A 14,725-nucleotide genomic window follows, 5' to 3' on the forward strand; every position below is an offset into this window, starting at 1 on the left:
TACACAAACCATAGCATCCAGCTTAACAATGTTTTACTGTTCACATAAACCATAGCATCCAGTCTATAAAAGGTTCCACTTACAAACTAGTGTCCTGTCTGACAAGGTTTTTGTTGTACATAAAAGCTTAAGTGTTCGTACTTGCATGATACCATGGTAAACAAAAATCCAGACTATCAATTGTGTTTTATACACCAGCTGATGTATCTTTGATATATCAGGTTGTCAAAACACACAACTACGTCAAGTTTTCTTCTCAAATTTATTTGATAAAAGAATGTCTTTTACTGTTAAACCAGTATTCAATATATTTTATAAAAAGAATTGAAACAAAAATTGTTGATTAATACCCAGACATATTAGTTAATCTATAAAGTTACATGTAGAATAATAGCATTGATATCGTTTTAGTGCAGAAGACTGGAAGAGTTACTTCCCTTCCGGAACTTTTCTACACTTGGGAATAATTATAAGCCCACCTTAAGGTGTTTTGAAGGATCAGCCAACACATTCATTATAAATTTTAAGCTTGTCTTCTCTCCAGGGTTTCTGCTATCGATATTATAACAGAAAACTGAATGGTTATTGTTCCAAATAATTTCGTCCACTTTCCTCTTTTGCTTTCAACATTATTACTTTGAAGATTTCTTCTATTAACCCAGATTTTTGAAACTACATGGTAATTTCCTATTTAACATTTTCAATTAATTACCACCATTTTGTTTTTCATTTTCAAGGCTCAAAATACCGGTACTTTTTTTTACTTACAATTAACCTTTTCATTTATCAATGTGGATTCACATCATGTACAATAATGATATCTACTTCTACCTATAGGTGTATAACATGACATATTCATTAAGAATGGTACAAAAATTATAATCAATATCACAGGGAAGCACATCTGATAAAACTCATAATTTATACATTAGAAGCTGCATAAACAACAGAAAATCACTTCATTTCATGGTGCTGAATTGTTTTTATGTAAACCATATATGGCACTGTCCTTCCAAGCATCACAAAATATATACCTGGGCCCGTATTCATGAAACAGTTCTCATGCTAAAGCATAGTTTTTGTGCTCAAGCCTAATTTCTTGTTCCCGTTAAAAATTTATAAAGATACCTATTTTGTCAATGATTTTGGAAAAATAAGGGACTTGAGCCAAATACTGTTCTCAATGTTTACATTTGACTTTTTGATTGTTTGGCATGATTTAAGCGACTTACAAGAAAATTTGTTTGAGCACGCTGTGAGAAGCGATGACATGACATTAATACATAATACCTCAATAAATAGTTCAAGCTTCTGTTGACATAAAATCACTACACAACATCTGACTACATCAGATGTTACTTCACAACATCTGATGACCTCACATGTTACTGCACAACATCTGATGACCTCACATGTTACTGCACAACATCTGATGACATCACATGTTACTGCATAATCCATCCTTAAAATGATAAATTGAACGTAAAAGAAAAATGATAGATGGTACGGAAAGACTCATCCGACTCATACATTTTATCACACATAATCATTGATGTTTATCTTGTACACAACATTTGATGACATCATGATAACTACAGATTTGGCGCAGTGAAGATGTCTGATTTGACCTGTCTCAGCAAAATATATGTAGATATTCATAAATATGACAGTATGGTCACAAAACACCATTTAACAACACAGTTTCTGGTGAAAACACAAGCACGAATCACTACACAGTATCAGTCTTGTGTAAATAGTTTGAATGGAAAATATCAATAGTAGTTTTGTGGCAAGGTCGAAGGTCAAAGTCACAAAATCCTATCGTAAACTTAGATTCAGTAGCTTTGAATATGTCCAGTCCACGTCCAATTTTCAAAATCCAGCCGTTATTGAACCTGAAACAAGTTGATATACTATCAAATAGAATTTGTGTGAATCGAGTAAATATGATCTCAAATAGAATTCATGTTTTGTTGAATTTGTTAATTAATAAAAACAAAAACGTTCAGGACAAATAGAAGACAACAAAAAATAAAAATAAACTTTTTATATATAATCAATATTATGAACACTCTGTTTTATTAAATTCCCATACATCAATACCTAATTGATCGAAAAGTCAATTTTTAGTTTCATCGCGTTTTATTAATACAAATTTCAACTTGGATATCTCAGAAAACAAGCTCATGGTTTCAAAGATGGCAACACAACCAGGTTTGAGGAAATGACAGTCTGACATATGATACATGTACAAATGTATAAAAATTGTGTTTAACTTTGCAACATGATTTTTGTCAAACACATACCCGATACACATACATGTAGTCTGAATGAAATAATTTAGTTATGAAGATTATTCCTCTGTCTGCCTGTTTGACTGGAATGAGATTTTGTCAAACTGCTGCTCAAACTTTAACATTGAACAATATCATAATGCTTAGAATAATAAAATGTGTGTCCGTTCTTTTACAATATTGAAAATATATCAACACTAGTCTTAAGAGTCTTCCATATGTAAAAGTCAAAGATTGTGTGAATTTTAACTTTAATGGCAATGTTTTATTACTTCATCTCTTAAAGTCACGATTAGATTTAAAACTCTTTTTCTGAAAATGAAATAGTAACATGCAACACCCACCTGATTTCGCGGTCATGCAGAGCATCGTTGTACTCGACAACAAGTTGTACATTGTGTTTCTGTAGACTCCTTGTTATCTGGTCTAGCCTGTTATGTTGCTGTTTCCTTGAGTCTTCACTCTATATGAAAGTAATAACTGGATTTAAATCAATCTATCTACAAACTGTGAGTCCCATATATTATGTTTTCTGGTTACTTACCTAGAATCTATCTTACATACCTGGTATGTTAATGGATTACAAAAATAATCTACCTTATATTCAGACTTTGTTCCAATTAGACATTGGGATATTGTAAATCACCTGATCATACTTTATAATTCCACAATTCTGTTTTAACAGACATAGTTGTGGTTCATACAGACTTTACAAAATAAACTTCAAGCACTTTCTTATAATTTTCCAAGTGAGTTTTCAAGGGAAGGGGATAATTTCATACAGCATAGACAATACCACAAAATCCCTGACTGGGAAAGTTGTAAAATATTTGTAAAAAATTATAGAAATTTAAACCTATATTCTGTCTACATGATGTCTCAAAATGCAGCGAACAAGACCCGGCAAAAATGGGAAAGTATCAAGCTTATTCTAGAATGAACTACTAGTACTTAGCTACTTGTTTATATTGTATTTTTTCTCAATGAACCTTTGTAAACATGTTATGCACTTATGTGACTGACGCAATAAAAAAAATGTCAAAGACAAAAAAAATAATTCATACAGCATAAAATTAAAATGAATCACAACAAATTTAGAATAATTAATGAATTCTTATGATAAATTTGCACCCACTTTGAAAAAGTCCTTTAAATAAATTCTAACACAATCCTTTTCCTTTGTAGAACAGACTACAAGTTGATTCTGTTCTGTAGATAGTCAAGTACTTTTCAAGCATTAACCTCAATTCAGCGCTTTTCTTGGCGTGTATGAATCTTTATATATCTCATACTGAAACATGCCAGATCAAACGTTTGCCAGATATTTAAATATGTGAAGGTTAGTCACTTCATGAATTCATGCAAAAACATATACATCCCAGGAAATAGAAGATTAAAGATGTTCTTCATCTTCACACCTTTTTATCCTTAACTTACACAGATTTTATTGGAAACAATTTAAAATCTCTAAAATAACTACACTGAGTGATAAATGGTTCCACCTGATATCAAATCCTCACCTATATAGGAATTTTGGTTTTAAATAATCTAAAAAGTATGTACTCAATAGGGCAATGAGAACATCACCTGTGTTCCGGTATATACAGATGGACAATCCATCCCAATTACTGGTAACACTATGAATGGGGCCTGAATCTTATACTGATCATTAGTAACTACTAACTGGTACTTGTATGTTTACTTCATTTGTAAAATCTGTGGGCTTAACATCAAGCATGACCTTATAGACTGCCAGGGGAGAAAAGTCAGAAAAAAGACAACAGGATTATTTTCCCAGAGAGATGTCGGCGCCCACCATCGTACCGTCTTCGTTAGTTCTATGTCATTTCTTTTTTCTTCTTTTTCTTATCTGTTTGATCATGGTCAGTTTGCTTAATAAGTCTTTTGATCAACCTGAAAAGTTAACATGCAAAACTCAGGACCAAGGGTAACCTAATGGCAGTGTCATTTACAAATGTCCATCTAACCATAAAAGACATTCCAATTGGATATAAGGAATTCTAGATTCTTACATCTTTTTTTTTCATATGAAATTTAAAAACTTCAAATGATCAATGTGAAGGAAACTGTTTTTTTCCACACTGTTTGCTTTCTCATATTTTGAGATTTTCAATGAAATATCCCTCATAATTTTATGTCTGTGTGTTGTTCTTGCCAAGATGTCTCAGGAAAAACAAAACAATATTATGTCTAAGTGCACTAAATCAACAAAGTGGCCTAGACAAGTTGGCAATTGGAAGAAACGAGAACAGCGACAGCTTTGTTTGTTTGTATGGGGTTCAACATCCTGGCAACAGCCAGGGTCATACCGGGACAGCAGTGACAGGTCAGCTAGTGCCTGATTGTAACACACCCCACCAAAAGAGGAAAGTTTAATGTTAACAACAGTGACCTTGCCCTTGACATTAAAAACTAATCTACATATCACAGTGTATCAAGTTCAGTGTATCAACAGATTACATTTCAAAAAGAGTAGTTTGTTGGACTCTGTAGTAAGGACATAACCCTCATGGCATATTTTTAGTAACAGTGGGTTTGACCTTGCCCTTGTCCTTAGAAATTTCTAAAACCCCTATTACACATCTACATATCACAGTTCATCCACATGCCAAATTTCAAAAAGATTGTTTTTATTAATTCCATGATACGGACCATTACTTCTATGGTTCACTTTTAATAACAGTTAAGAAATGTGAAAATAGTCTCATATTTTGCTCACAATCTCAAACACTGAGAAACCCAAATTGAGAGAGATAGACTGAAGGTATTGTGAAACTGTCATGGTAAATTGTTATGTACTTATTGTGAGGAAATGAGTTAACTTTGTCGGTTCTAACTATGGCCATGCCAGAATCAACTTACCTCATCTCTGCCAGTGTACAGACGGACTTTAGTCACTGGAGACTCACTCTTCACCAGCATCTCACAGAAACGCAGCAAATTGTACACCTAAAACAGACACCAATATCTCATAGAGTTACACAGAAACTTAATACAATAAAGCAGGCGTTCACATGGACATAACAGTCCGTTCAATGTTGGGTTTCTATAATACACAATTTTCATTCTTTTACTGACTAAATTCTTGGTGTTTTTATTCTATGACATACTGGAAATATTATGAAATAACAATTTTGTGATGATATTACATACCCATGGGGATTTAGATAAGGTGAACCCCTAATATATGCAGCCATACCCCCATTTTGAGAGGTATGGGGGTACAATTACAAAAGTGACAGGGAACACTGCATACCATGGGCATCTTGCCAATAGAAATAATGTAGATACGTTATCTTTCCTGATAAATTATGTTATGACTATTTCAACAAATTATTTCGTTTTTGGTTTTTTAATTCTGTAAAAGCAATACATTGTAAACATAAAAATATGTTTTTCTAGATGTGTACAGAAAGTGGTCAAGTTTTCATTTCTGAACGTACATTGTACGCTAATAGACCTGCTTGCTTCTGAAAAATGATAGTTGGTTATAATACATATTTTGTATTGTCTTTCCACTATTTATAAGTAATTAAGCAAACTACAAAAGATTTGAAACCAGTAAAGCTAAGACTTTTCAGGCAGTTATCAGTATCTCTGACAGGAATATAAACCTATAGCGAACCAAAGGGTGATAACTCCAAACAAAGTGTTTTGTATTTTAGTCATGACATTTTCTGTATGAGGTCAACAAATTAACAAATATATACCAGGTAAGGAAGCATCAAAGATATATAGCACATGAATATCATAAGAATCTTTTAAATAATCTGAATAATTCCCAAAAATCCCATACTGTTTCCTGTACAACTAACCTGGTGTGTAGATCTGATGTAAGGGTCTTCTATGTGAACCTCTGTCAGGAACCCATCAAGGTATCTCCCAAACAGGCTCTCATACCCATGGCCAGTAGAGTACTCATCTATCTGGATCTGTTCATGGGATTTCCCAGCTATACAACACACATGTAGTATTAATACATTACGTACCGATTCCTGTATAAAGTATTTCTATGAAACAATATTTAGCAAGCCTCATAAAATAAGATGGAATGGAAACCTGTATTAGATTTATATTTATGGTGACCTTGACCTTCCATTACCTTGACCTTGGGATGAATGTCCTAAAACATATTTAACTTAATTGAAATGTTCACAGGGAGGAGCATTACACATATAATATATGTTCAACAAGTTTTAATCTAAAACTTCTAAGATTAATTTATATTTTGAATACTAGCCCGAAGCTAAAGGTTGATTTTGAAAAATTGAAAAGCTCGACCTATATTTTCATAGCAATCATTGGAAATTTTCACTAACCACATCAAATTTTCAAGCCAAATGGCAAATTCAATCGGAAAATTTCTTGAAAGTAGCGACACGTTAAAAACATACATTGTTTGTCTATAAAGTAAAACTTTGATAGAACAAGTTTATATTTTACACAGTAAATACCTTCCTTGGCTTCCTGGACGTGAACTTTTATCTGTTCTGCTCGACCCATGTACTCTTCTATCCTCTTCCTTACTGCATTCTTCTTTGTCTGGTCACTAGTACCTATGTGAAACAACATTACACCCAAACAAATGAAATGTGTTGTTGGTGACTAAAAACAAAACTCCAATAGTCCATAATTATACTTTACATGGACACATACTGGAACATCTTAGTCAGGCCAAGTATCTGGGTGTAACACTATCATCTGACCTTAAATGGGATTCACATATAAATACTGTAATGAGTGCGCGTCCGGTGCCCACGTCTCACCGTCCGCTGTCCAAGAAGTATGGGGTTCTTGTTTCAACAATATAGTGTGCTTCCTGGATCCTGGATTATCACTTACTTATTACTTAAAATTTCAAACTGAAACCTGTCTCTAACTATCATAGTAAATTGTATACCAGATGAAAGGCGTCCAGCAATATCTGACAAAACTAGTCTTTGACGTTAATAACACTCTCAAACATTCACAATCCCATCAAATGATTGGATGTTCATTAGAAGTATCTGGATTCAATGAAGGTTTTTCCTTTTTGACATAAAAAAATTGATATGTATAGTGTATCGGTTGTAGAAATTGTTAAAGCCATTCTTATCCTGTCATTCATGCATTGCATGTCATTTCCTTGACACTAAAAAAATGGTTGACAAACCTTTGAGGACCTCCATCAAAAGATGGATTCCTTCCTGATAGCAGACGACAGATTCATCAAACCTTCGGCTGGCATCAAGCTCTACAGCGCGGGTCAGCACCCTCTTGGCCGCCGTCTCAACACCAGCTATCTTATCACTCATTGCTCAAGTGATATATATGCTACTTCATACCATATCAAGGCACTTTGTCATGTTTTTTTAAAACCAGTGAATGTGTCAATACCTTAAAGAAAAAGAATCAGAATTATATTTACAATAAAACAGTAAAGCTGTTCAGAGACGTATAATACGTCTCTGAGCTGTTTAATTAAAAATTAGAGAAAAACAGATTTTAACGGATTATTGTATACATTCCGTATTATAACTACAAATAAATATAACCTGTCAGTGCTATAGTTTTAAAATCGAAATGCGATGTCCCGAAATCTTAAATAGTTGTGTCATGTGATCTGACATCACCCACACGTTTTATACCCAGGTGATATTTCAATTACCATACTGAACTACAAATGAGTAGCATGCATTTACATGTAAAGATATATAACTAATCTGTTTAACAAATATTGAGTCACTTAAGCGGTAGTGTACCTTGCAATGAATTGAAGCAGAAATCAGTTAAGCCTACATTCACGTAGGCCTACCTCCAGCTTTTCCCGCGGAAGTTTAACTCCGATAGTTAAAAAAGAAACCGGCATCAGCAATACGATCCGAATATTTTTCAGAGCTTAATTCAACCAAAGCAAAACAACAATGAAATAAATGGTAGCCTAATTATGAAAAAAATACAAAAAAATGGTCATGAAATCTATACAATAGGACAATAGAAAATGCATTCAATAATAATCTGACATTCCGGACCCAAAGGGAGGCCGGATTATTTTTATAAGTCTCCTTTCGGTTTTGTCGTGACGTAAATTGATGCTATTTTTACTTTTGACAGGTGCCCAGACATCATTATATATAGAGTTTACGTTCATCGAGGTCATTATCAAAGAGAAGAATACTCGAGCCGACCCATGGCGTGCACATGTGAGTAACTTTTTGCTGTTATGGGTTTAATATTTCTTCTTCTTCTTCCTCCTTCTTGGGTCTGGACTTGGTCCGCCCAAGTACAGAAGTAACGGGAGTAGACTCCTGTAGGAGTGTAAAACGTCCCGGAACTGTGCACTATGTACAATTTGGAATGGACTTAGAATTTTATATATTAAGATATGTTACTCTCATATGATATGTGAATACATTTATAAAATAAAAACATTGAAGATTAACAACACTTTAACATATATACAATTTGTACAGTGGCCTTGTGGATTAGTATAGTGATTTGACCCCTTCAATAGTTAAAGTGGAGATGCCACTTTTGAAGGATTCAAGGGAAGAAGTCATGCACACAGGTTCTGGTAGGGTATTCCAGTCTGTTATTGTTTTGGGATAGAAGGAATTTTTATAAAAAATCTTTAGTAGTGGAAATTTGTTTAAATTTGTGTTTACCTCTAGTAGTGCGACTGTCTGATTTGACCAACATGTCTTTCGGTACTTCGACCATGCAACCCCCAATTAAATTTATAGTGTGCAACAAGTCTGGCTTTAGTTCTTCTATTTTGTAAACTGTTTGAGTTTAAGGATTTTATCATATAATGGTAAACTGCACCAGGAGTACGATCTGAATAATCATTATATACATATCTAGCTGCCTTCCGCTGAATCTGCTCAACCTGAGTGATTTGATGTTTTTTGTATGGATCGCAAACAGGTGAGGAGTATTCCATGACTGGACGCACTAGTGATGTGTACGTAATGTTTTTAAGCTTACGTGTGCAGTTTTTTAGATTTCTAAGCAAAAAAACAGTTTTATTGGCTTTGCATGAAACGTTATTGATGTGTGGTCCCCAATCAAGATCATTGCTAATGGTTACTCCCAGATATTTAATTTCTTTTACAGACTCTAATGTGTGGTTATGTAGATTATAATCAAAAGAAATTGGTTTTTTTTTTTAGATATATGGATGACATAGCATTTTTCTGGATTGAAATTCATTTGCCAATCTTTTTCCCATTGTTCAAGGTTGGATAAATCATTTTGGAGTGATGTTCCATCTGATTGGTTATTGATATCTCTATACAATAGACAATTGTCTGCAAAAAGCCTAACTTTACAGTTTACATGGTCTGGTAGGTGGGCATACCACCTTCTTAGTGGTAATGGCATACCACAGGAGTCTGGCGTTTAATCAATATAAGTATAACAGCCTATAACAGTCTATATAATATATATAAAAAATACCCCGTTTTTGTAATATACGGGGTATGTTTTTATATATAGACTGTTATACTTATATTGATTAAATGTCAGACTCCTGTGGGCATGTACTGTCAAAATTGATGTACTATTAATATTGATCTTGTTAGACTTTCAGTCACTGGGTGGGATATATATGTCTGACTGAGATGATCAAATAATACACCTAATCGTAGCAATAAACCCAACTCATATACTCACACCCGTAGCACAAAAAATCACAAAAAAACCCAACTATATCACTGTAAATAACCCCCTTTTTCGAGCCTCTGCAATAGGACCCCCGAGGGCATAAACGTCAACATTGATGGAGCCCCCGTAAAAATAAAGAAGAAGAAGACGGCTTAGAGATAGTGAATTTCATTGATTTATTTGTACGAGGGTAAATTTATATACAGAGTAATATGTATACATGTACATTGTATCTTTATAGAAGTGTGAAGTTGTTGGGTTGTGGAAGCTTCTAGATCTCACAGGTTCTTATTTCAACTTATATTTAGGTGTTATGATGCCTGATGGGGCAACAATATTAATGTGGCAAGTTATTTTTATAGAGTGACAATTCTAAAATAGAGGCAATGAGTTTGCATGGAGAAGTGCCTTAATATGTCAGTGTAGAATCTCTAGCAATTCAGTGACAGAGCTTTTATACAGTATTATGATATCTGTCAAAACATATACATAGCTGCATGCATGCTCTCCTTACTCAAGAATACAGGTATCAAGATAGGCACCCCTGCCCTATACCCCACATACATGCACACACAGACAGTTATCGCTCCAACCTTGGAGTCTTTGTCCGTTTTTGGAAGAAAAAGAAATATACTGAATAAGAATGTCAAAAATGTGGAGGTCTATATATGTGACCATTGGCCTCTAATGTATTTTGTATTCACCATTCTGTGTTTGACTCTAAGGTTCTTCTTCTCTTATAGGATACTTCAGACCAACTTAACAATTTGAGGATGAATGCAGGTCAGACAAAAATGAAGATCAAGATATAATTTGTTTTCAAGACAAGAAAGGCGTTAGAAAGTGATTGTAAAGTGATGGTAGCTAGAGGGTTGATTTAGTTACTCTAGTTCTGTGATTTAAATAACCTCCTCAGTACTGAGAAGAGGTTGATTTACATACATTTGTAATCTATTCAGCCCTCTTCCCTTAGACTTGGTTCAGGTAGTTTGGCATTTATCTACCTGTTAAAACCCATGGTTAGGTGACTGTTGCCCCTAGTGGATGTCAAGTTGCTTGATCCAGACCAGATAGCAAATCTAAATCTGATTCTGTGTTTAATCTTAATATATGAAAAAATGAAGAGCATATACCTTTTAAATAATAAATTATCATAATATAGGGAAAGATTGACATTGGTCGCCCGGTCTATATATTTTTTAATATATGTATATATTTCCTGGTTCAATTTAATCATGGTAAATTTCTTGGCTTTTTGTGAGGATGACTCGGAAGTTATAAAAAAAATTGATACCATTAAAAATGTAAAAATTATTTTATTCACTGTCTCAGAAAAAAGAGAGATTAAATTGACAGTGGGATAAATGATTAAAACTCTGTTGACTTAACTAAGAACTTATATCAAATTATTTGAAAATTGCCATAGCCTGACAGGTATGGTTATTCATGATCATTTTCATCTATATTCCAGTTACCCTGCAAACAACTTCCTAGACAAAATGGACCAAGAATCAGATGAAGTTTCTGGAGTCCAACCTCCTATCCAGGAAGACAAATCATGGACTGAGGTCGACACTTACACTGCTAATTGTATGGAAGATGTATTGGACTCTGACAGTCCAGTCAACAGGGAAGAAACCCAGCCACCTGCTGATGACTGCCATGAATCGGGTCCAGACTTCAGTCAGCTTCCAGAGGTTGTTTGGGTGGAAATAATGAGTTATCTCCCCCTCCACCAACAGTATCTGGTATCCCAAACATGTCAAGTACTGTATGAGATTTTCAACCACCCAAGCTTATGGCACACAATGAAGATCCACCTCTTTGGATGTACTGACAATTTCTCCCGTGCCTTTAGAAGCAAAATTTGTATTCCTAACAAATACATTAAACTTATCAACAAGTTTGGCAAATTTTTCAAACAGCTTACCCTATCTGTTACTGAATACCTCAACAAATTCCCAGAGGAATGGATCAGCATCATGCAGGAGCTGAGTAGGCAGTGTCGTCTGGAAAGCTTGACTTTGGAGATAGGAAGGTTGACATCCTACTACCATATTGATGGATACCAGCCATCAGAGAATGATATCGGTACATTGGTGTCCTTCATTCAGAATGCTGTTCGATTGAAATACTTCCATATCAAGTCATGGCCAATGTATCCGAGTAGCCTTTCAAATCCAGATTTGAATATCTTTGAAGTTATCCTCAAAAATCCCAAGTTGAAAGACCTAGAGACTCTCAGTCTTTTCTGGTGTAAGGCTACAGAATGGTCGGAGAGAATGCCCATCCTTCCCTCGCCGGAGGCAACTTTACCAATCATACACAATTTTCAGCATCTGAAAAAGCTGAGCTTGCGATCGCCAATGCTAGATAAGGACATCATACTTGAGCTGTCTAAGCCGGGACGCTGTAAGCTGAAACTTCTACAGGTTTTTGTGCACTTTCATCCAGAGAATGGGAACTTCAAAATACCAGAGATTGAGTCATCAGTTTGGAAACAGTTTGTGCTGGCTAATCCTGGGGTGGAGATGGAATGTACAGTATTGGTCAGAACTCCCCATCTAGAACTGGCATCCATGTTGAAAACAGATTGTCCACTCACTGCAATCACATTCATGAAATTTTCAAGATGTGATTCCCAGATTGTTGCTTCTCTGAGTGAAATGTACTGCAGAAGTTTAAAGAAATTTGCATGCTATTGTGATCCATCCTGCAAAGAAAATGAAGTTGTCTCTCTCGCAATGAGGTCTCCAAACCTGAATCAGTTTGTATACTATGGACCTCTCAGCTGTGAATCAGTTGAAAAATTGGCACAACTCCACGGTACAGGTTGGAAAGAATTTGTTATCCCTGCTAGCTGTATAACAGTCCAAGATGTACCATCCTACGATGATGACGATGACAGGGTTATTGCCCCTGGTGAAGACGGAGAGTATTATCTTGTTGGAATTGCAAGGTTTCACCAGTCAGTACACCCCGACTCACAGCGGAAACAAGAAATGCAGGACAAAGTGTCTGCAGCCTTAGGTTACAGTTGGAAGCCAGTTTGAAATCTTGTTAGTCAGGCACTGTTACTGTATACATTTTATTTATATAACCTCGTAGCTTATTTTTGTATGAATTGTTTTTACACTGATCTGAAATTTACATATATGGGTCAATTTCAATACTGAAAATGGGTATAACAGGAAAACAAATGTTTCAAAATTTTGTTTCAAAATTACACCATGGTCTTCCATCAGAAATATGTACATACAATGTTTGTATTGATCATAAGAAGGGCTGGGAAAGAACCATCTTCACTAACCAAGGGATACAATCTGAGAAGGTAGATCCTACCAGATCATAACCCTTGGCTAGCGAAAATGGGATAGAACACTCTCACAGAAATTAAATTAATGCTAAACAAGTACCAATCAATCATTGCTGATCAAAAAGGTATGAGAACTATTCCACTAGTCATATTCTGGATACTATCTGGAAAAAACAAAAAATTGCAATATTTAAAGCATGATATTTTTATTGTTTCAATAAATATTCTGTTGCTAAATAGCTTGTAACCTTTCCAAAGATACAAGGTCTAAAATGATTGAATGGTGCTTTTAATAGAACATTAAAAGTGCATAAAGTAAAAAATAAAACAAGATTGTTAACATGTGCATTGTATTGTAGCTGTACTGGACCAGGTCGATTGTCGGCAACTGTAGCTCAATTGGTAGAGTGTCGGTCTACATTTCGGAGGGTTACGGGTTCAAACCTTGGTCTTGCCATGTTTTTTTTCTTTTCTCTCCTGTTACAGTATTATGCCTTTCATTAAACTCCATGGACAGATTTATAGGAATGCCAATTGCAACATGACAAATTCTATACAGCATGCTAGCTTTCAAAGGGAAAGATGTTAAACACCGAAAGAATTTCAAAATATATTTTAATGTCATAAAAGGTGATTTTTTTATCAAAATACAGCAATAATTATTTCAAACAGCTGTATGTTTGTTTATTGACTAGAACAGACATCTTCAAGAGAGGATAAGTAATATCTAATATTACATTTCTAATATCATGATAATAATTTGACATCAACATGTTGGCCATGACATTCATAGCTGATATGAATGCCACATGTGATTGGTAAGGTTATAAAGAATTTAATAGGAATATTTTCCATTAGATTGTTTTTGACTATTAGAAGTTTTTCAACATGTACATGACACATGACAATCAGATGATGTTTCTGTGACATCACACTGACTGCACTAGTACTGGGGACTTGTTTGTTGTTCATTTGTGACAATCATCATTGATTTAACTATAATTACTGCTATTGATTTTTTAATTATTTAAAAAAATTGTTAAGGTTACCAGGGTAAGTAATGGTGATTTTATGATACTGTGTACAAGAACTTTGAAGACTTTTTGATACTTTTTGTCATAAAAATTTAGAATGTTTTAATATTTGTTGAAATTTAGAAATTCTAAGTCATCATCTAAGTGTTCATTATTTAAATATCTATATGAAAAGGTCTGTTTACAACAACATATGTGGAATACTGTGTTTTCAGAAGATTGCTTCTGAAGATATCCGAACATAACTTGCATTTTGTGAAATATTGTTTTTCATATCCTAATGTTTTTTTACAATGGAATGTTTAAATATTTTGTATTAATAATATATTACACCTACACATATTTTCATGCATGTTATTGTCTTAATTATTACTAACAATATATATACAAGTGTATGCCAACGTTTATTTATTAAA

At 34.3% G+C, this 14,725-nt stretch overlaps 2 protein-coding genes across 4 annotated transcripts; one reads left to right on the plus strand and one right to left on the minus strand.

The window, feature by feature from the left end:
- Positions 1-232: 232 nt before the first annotated feature.
- LOC110442778 (MIT domain-containing protein 1-like) lies at positions 233-8,146 on the minus strand. 2 transcript variants are annotated; one of them, XR_002462048.1, is made up of 8 exons: positions 8,057-8,146; positions 7,468-7,691; positions 6,770-6,871; positions 6,131-6,267; positions 5,178-5,264; positions 2,639-2,757; positions 1,438-1,895; positions 233-1,407 (listed from the first exon to the last, which is right to left on the minus strand). XR_002462048.1 is itself a non-coding variant. In XM_021486554.1 (7 exons), exons 2-7 carry the CDS (start codon positions 7,607-7,609, stop codon positions 1,730-1,732), a joined length of 753 nt encoding a protein of 250 aa, XP_021342229.1. In that variant the 5' UTR covers positions 7,610-7,691; positions 8,057-8,146; the 3' UTR covers positions 233-1,729. The 2 variants fall into 2 exon arrangements, 1 of the variants encoding a protein (XP_021342229.1); XM_021486554.1 differs by having other exon boundaries at positions 233-1,895.
- A 198-nt stretch (positions 8,147-8,344) lies between these two features.
- Positions 8,345-14,725, plus strand: LOC110442776 (F-box/LRR-repeat protein 21-like). Of its 2 annotated transcripts, XM_021486551.1 has the most exons (3): positions 8,345-8,497; positions 10,703-10,742; positions 11,431-14,725. In XM_021486551.1, exon 3 carries the CDS (start codon positions 11,459-11,461, stop codon positions 13,010-13,012), a length of 1,554 nt encoding a protein of 517 aa, XP_021342226.1. In that variant the 5' UTR covers positions 8,345-8,497; positions 10,703-10,742; positions 11,431-11,458; the 3' UTR covers positions 13,013-14,725. The 2 variants fall into 2 exon arrangements, with proteins under 2 accessions (XP_021342226.1, XP_021342227.1); XM_021486552.1 differs by lacking the exon at positions 10,703-10,742.

This window comes from Mizuhopecten yessoensis, unplaced genomic scaffold, assembly GCF_002113885.1.
Source record: "Mizuhopecten yessoensis strain PY_sf001 unplaced genomic scaffold, ASM211388v2 scaffold716297, whole genome shotgun sequence".
Classification (NCBI taxonomy): domain Eukaryota; kingdom Metazoa; phylum Mollusca; class Bivalvia; order Pectinida; family Pectinidae; genus Mizuhopecten; species Mizuhopecten yessoensis.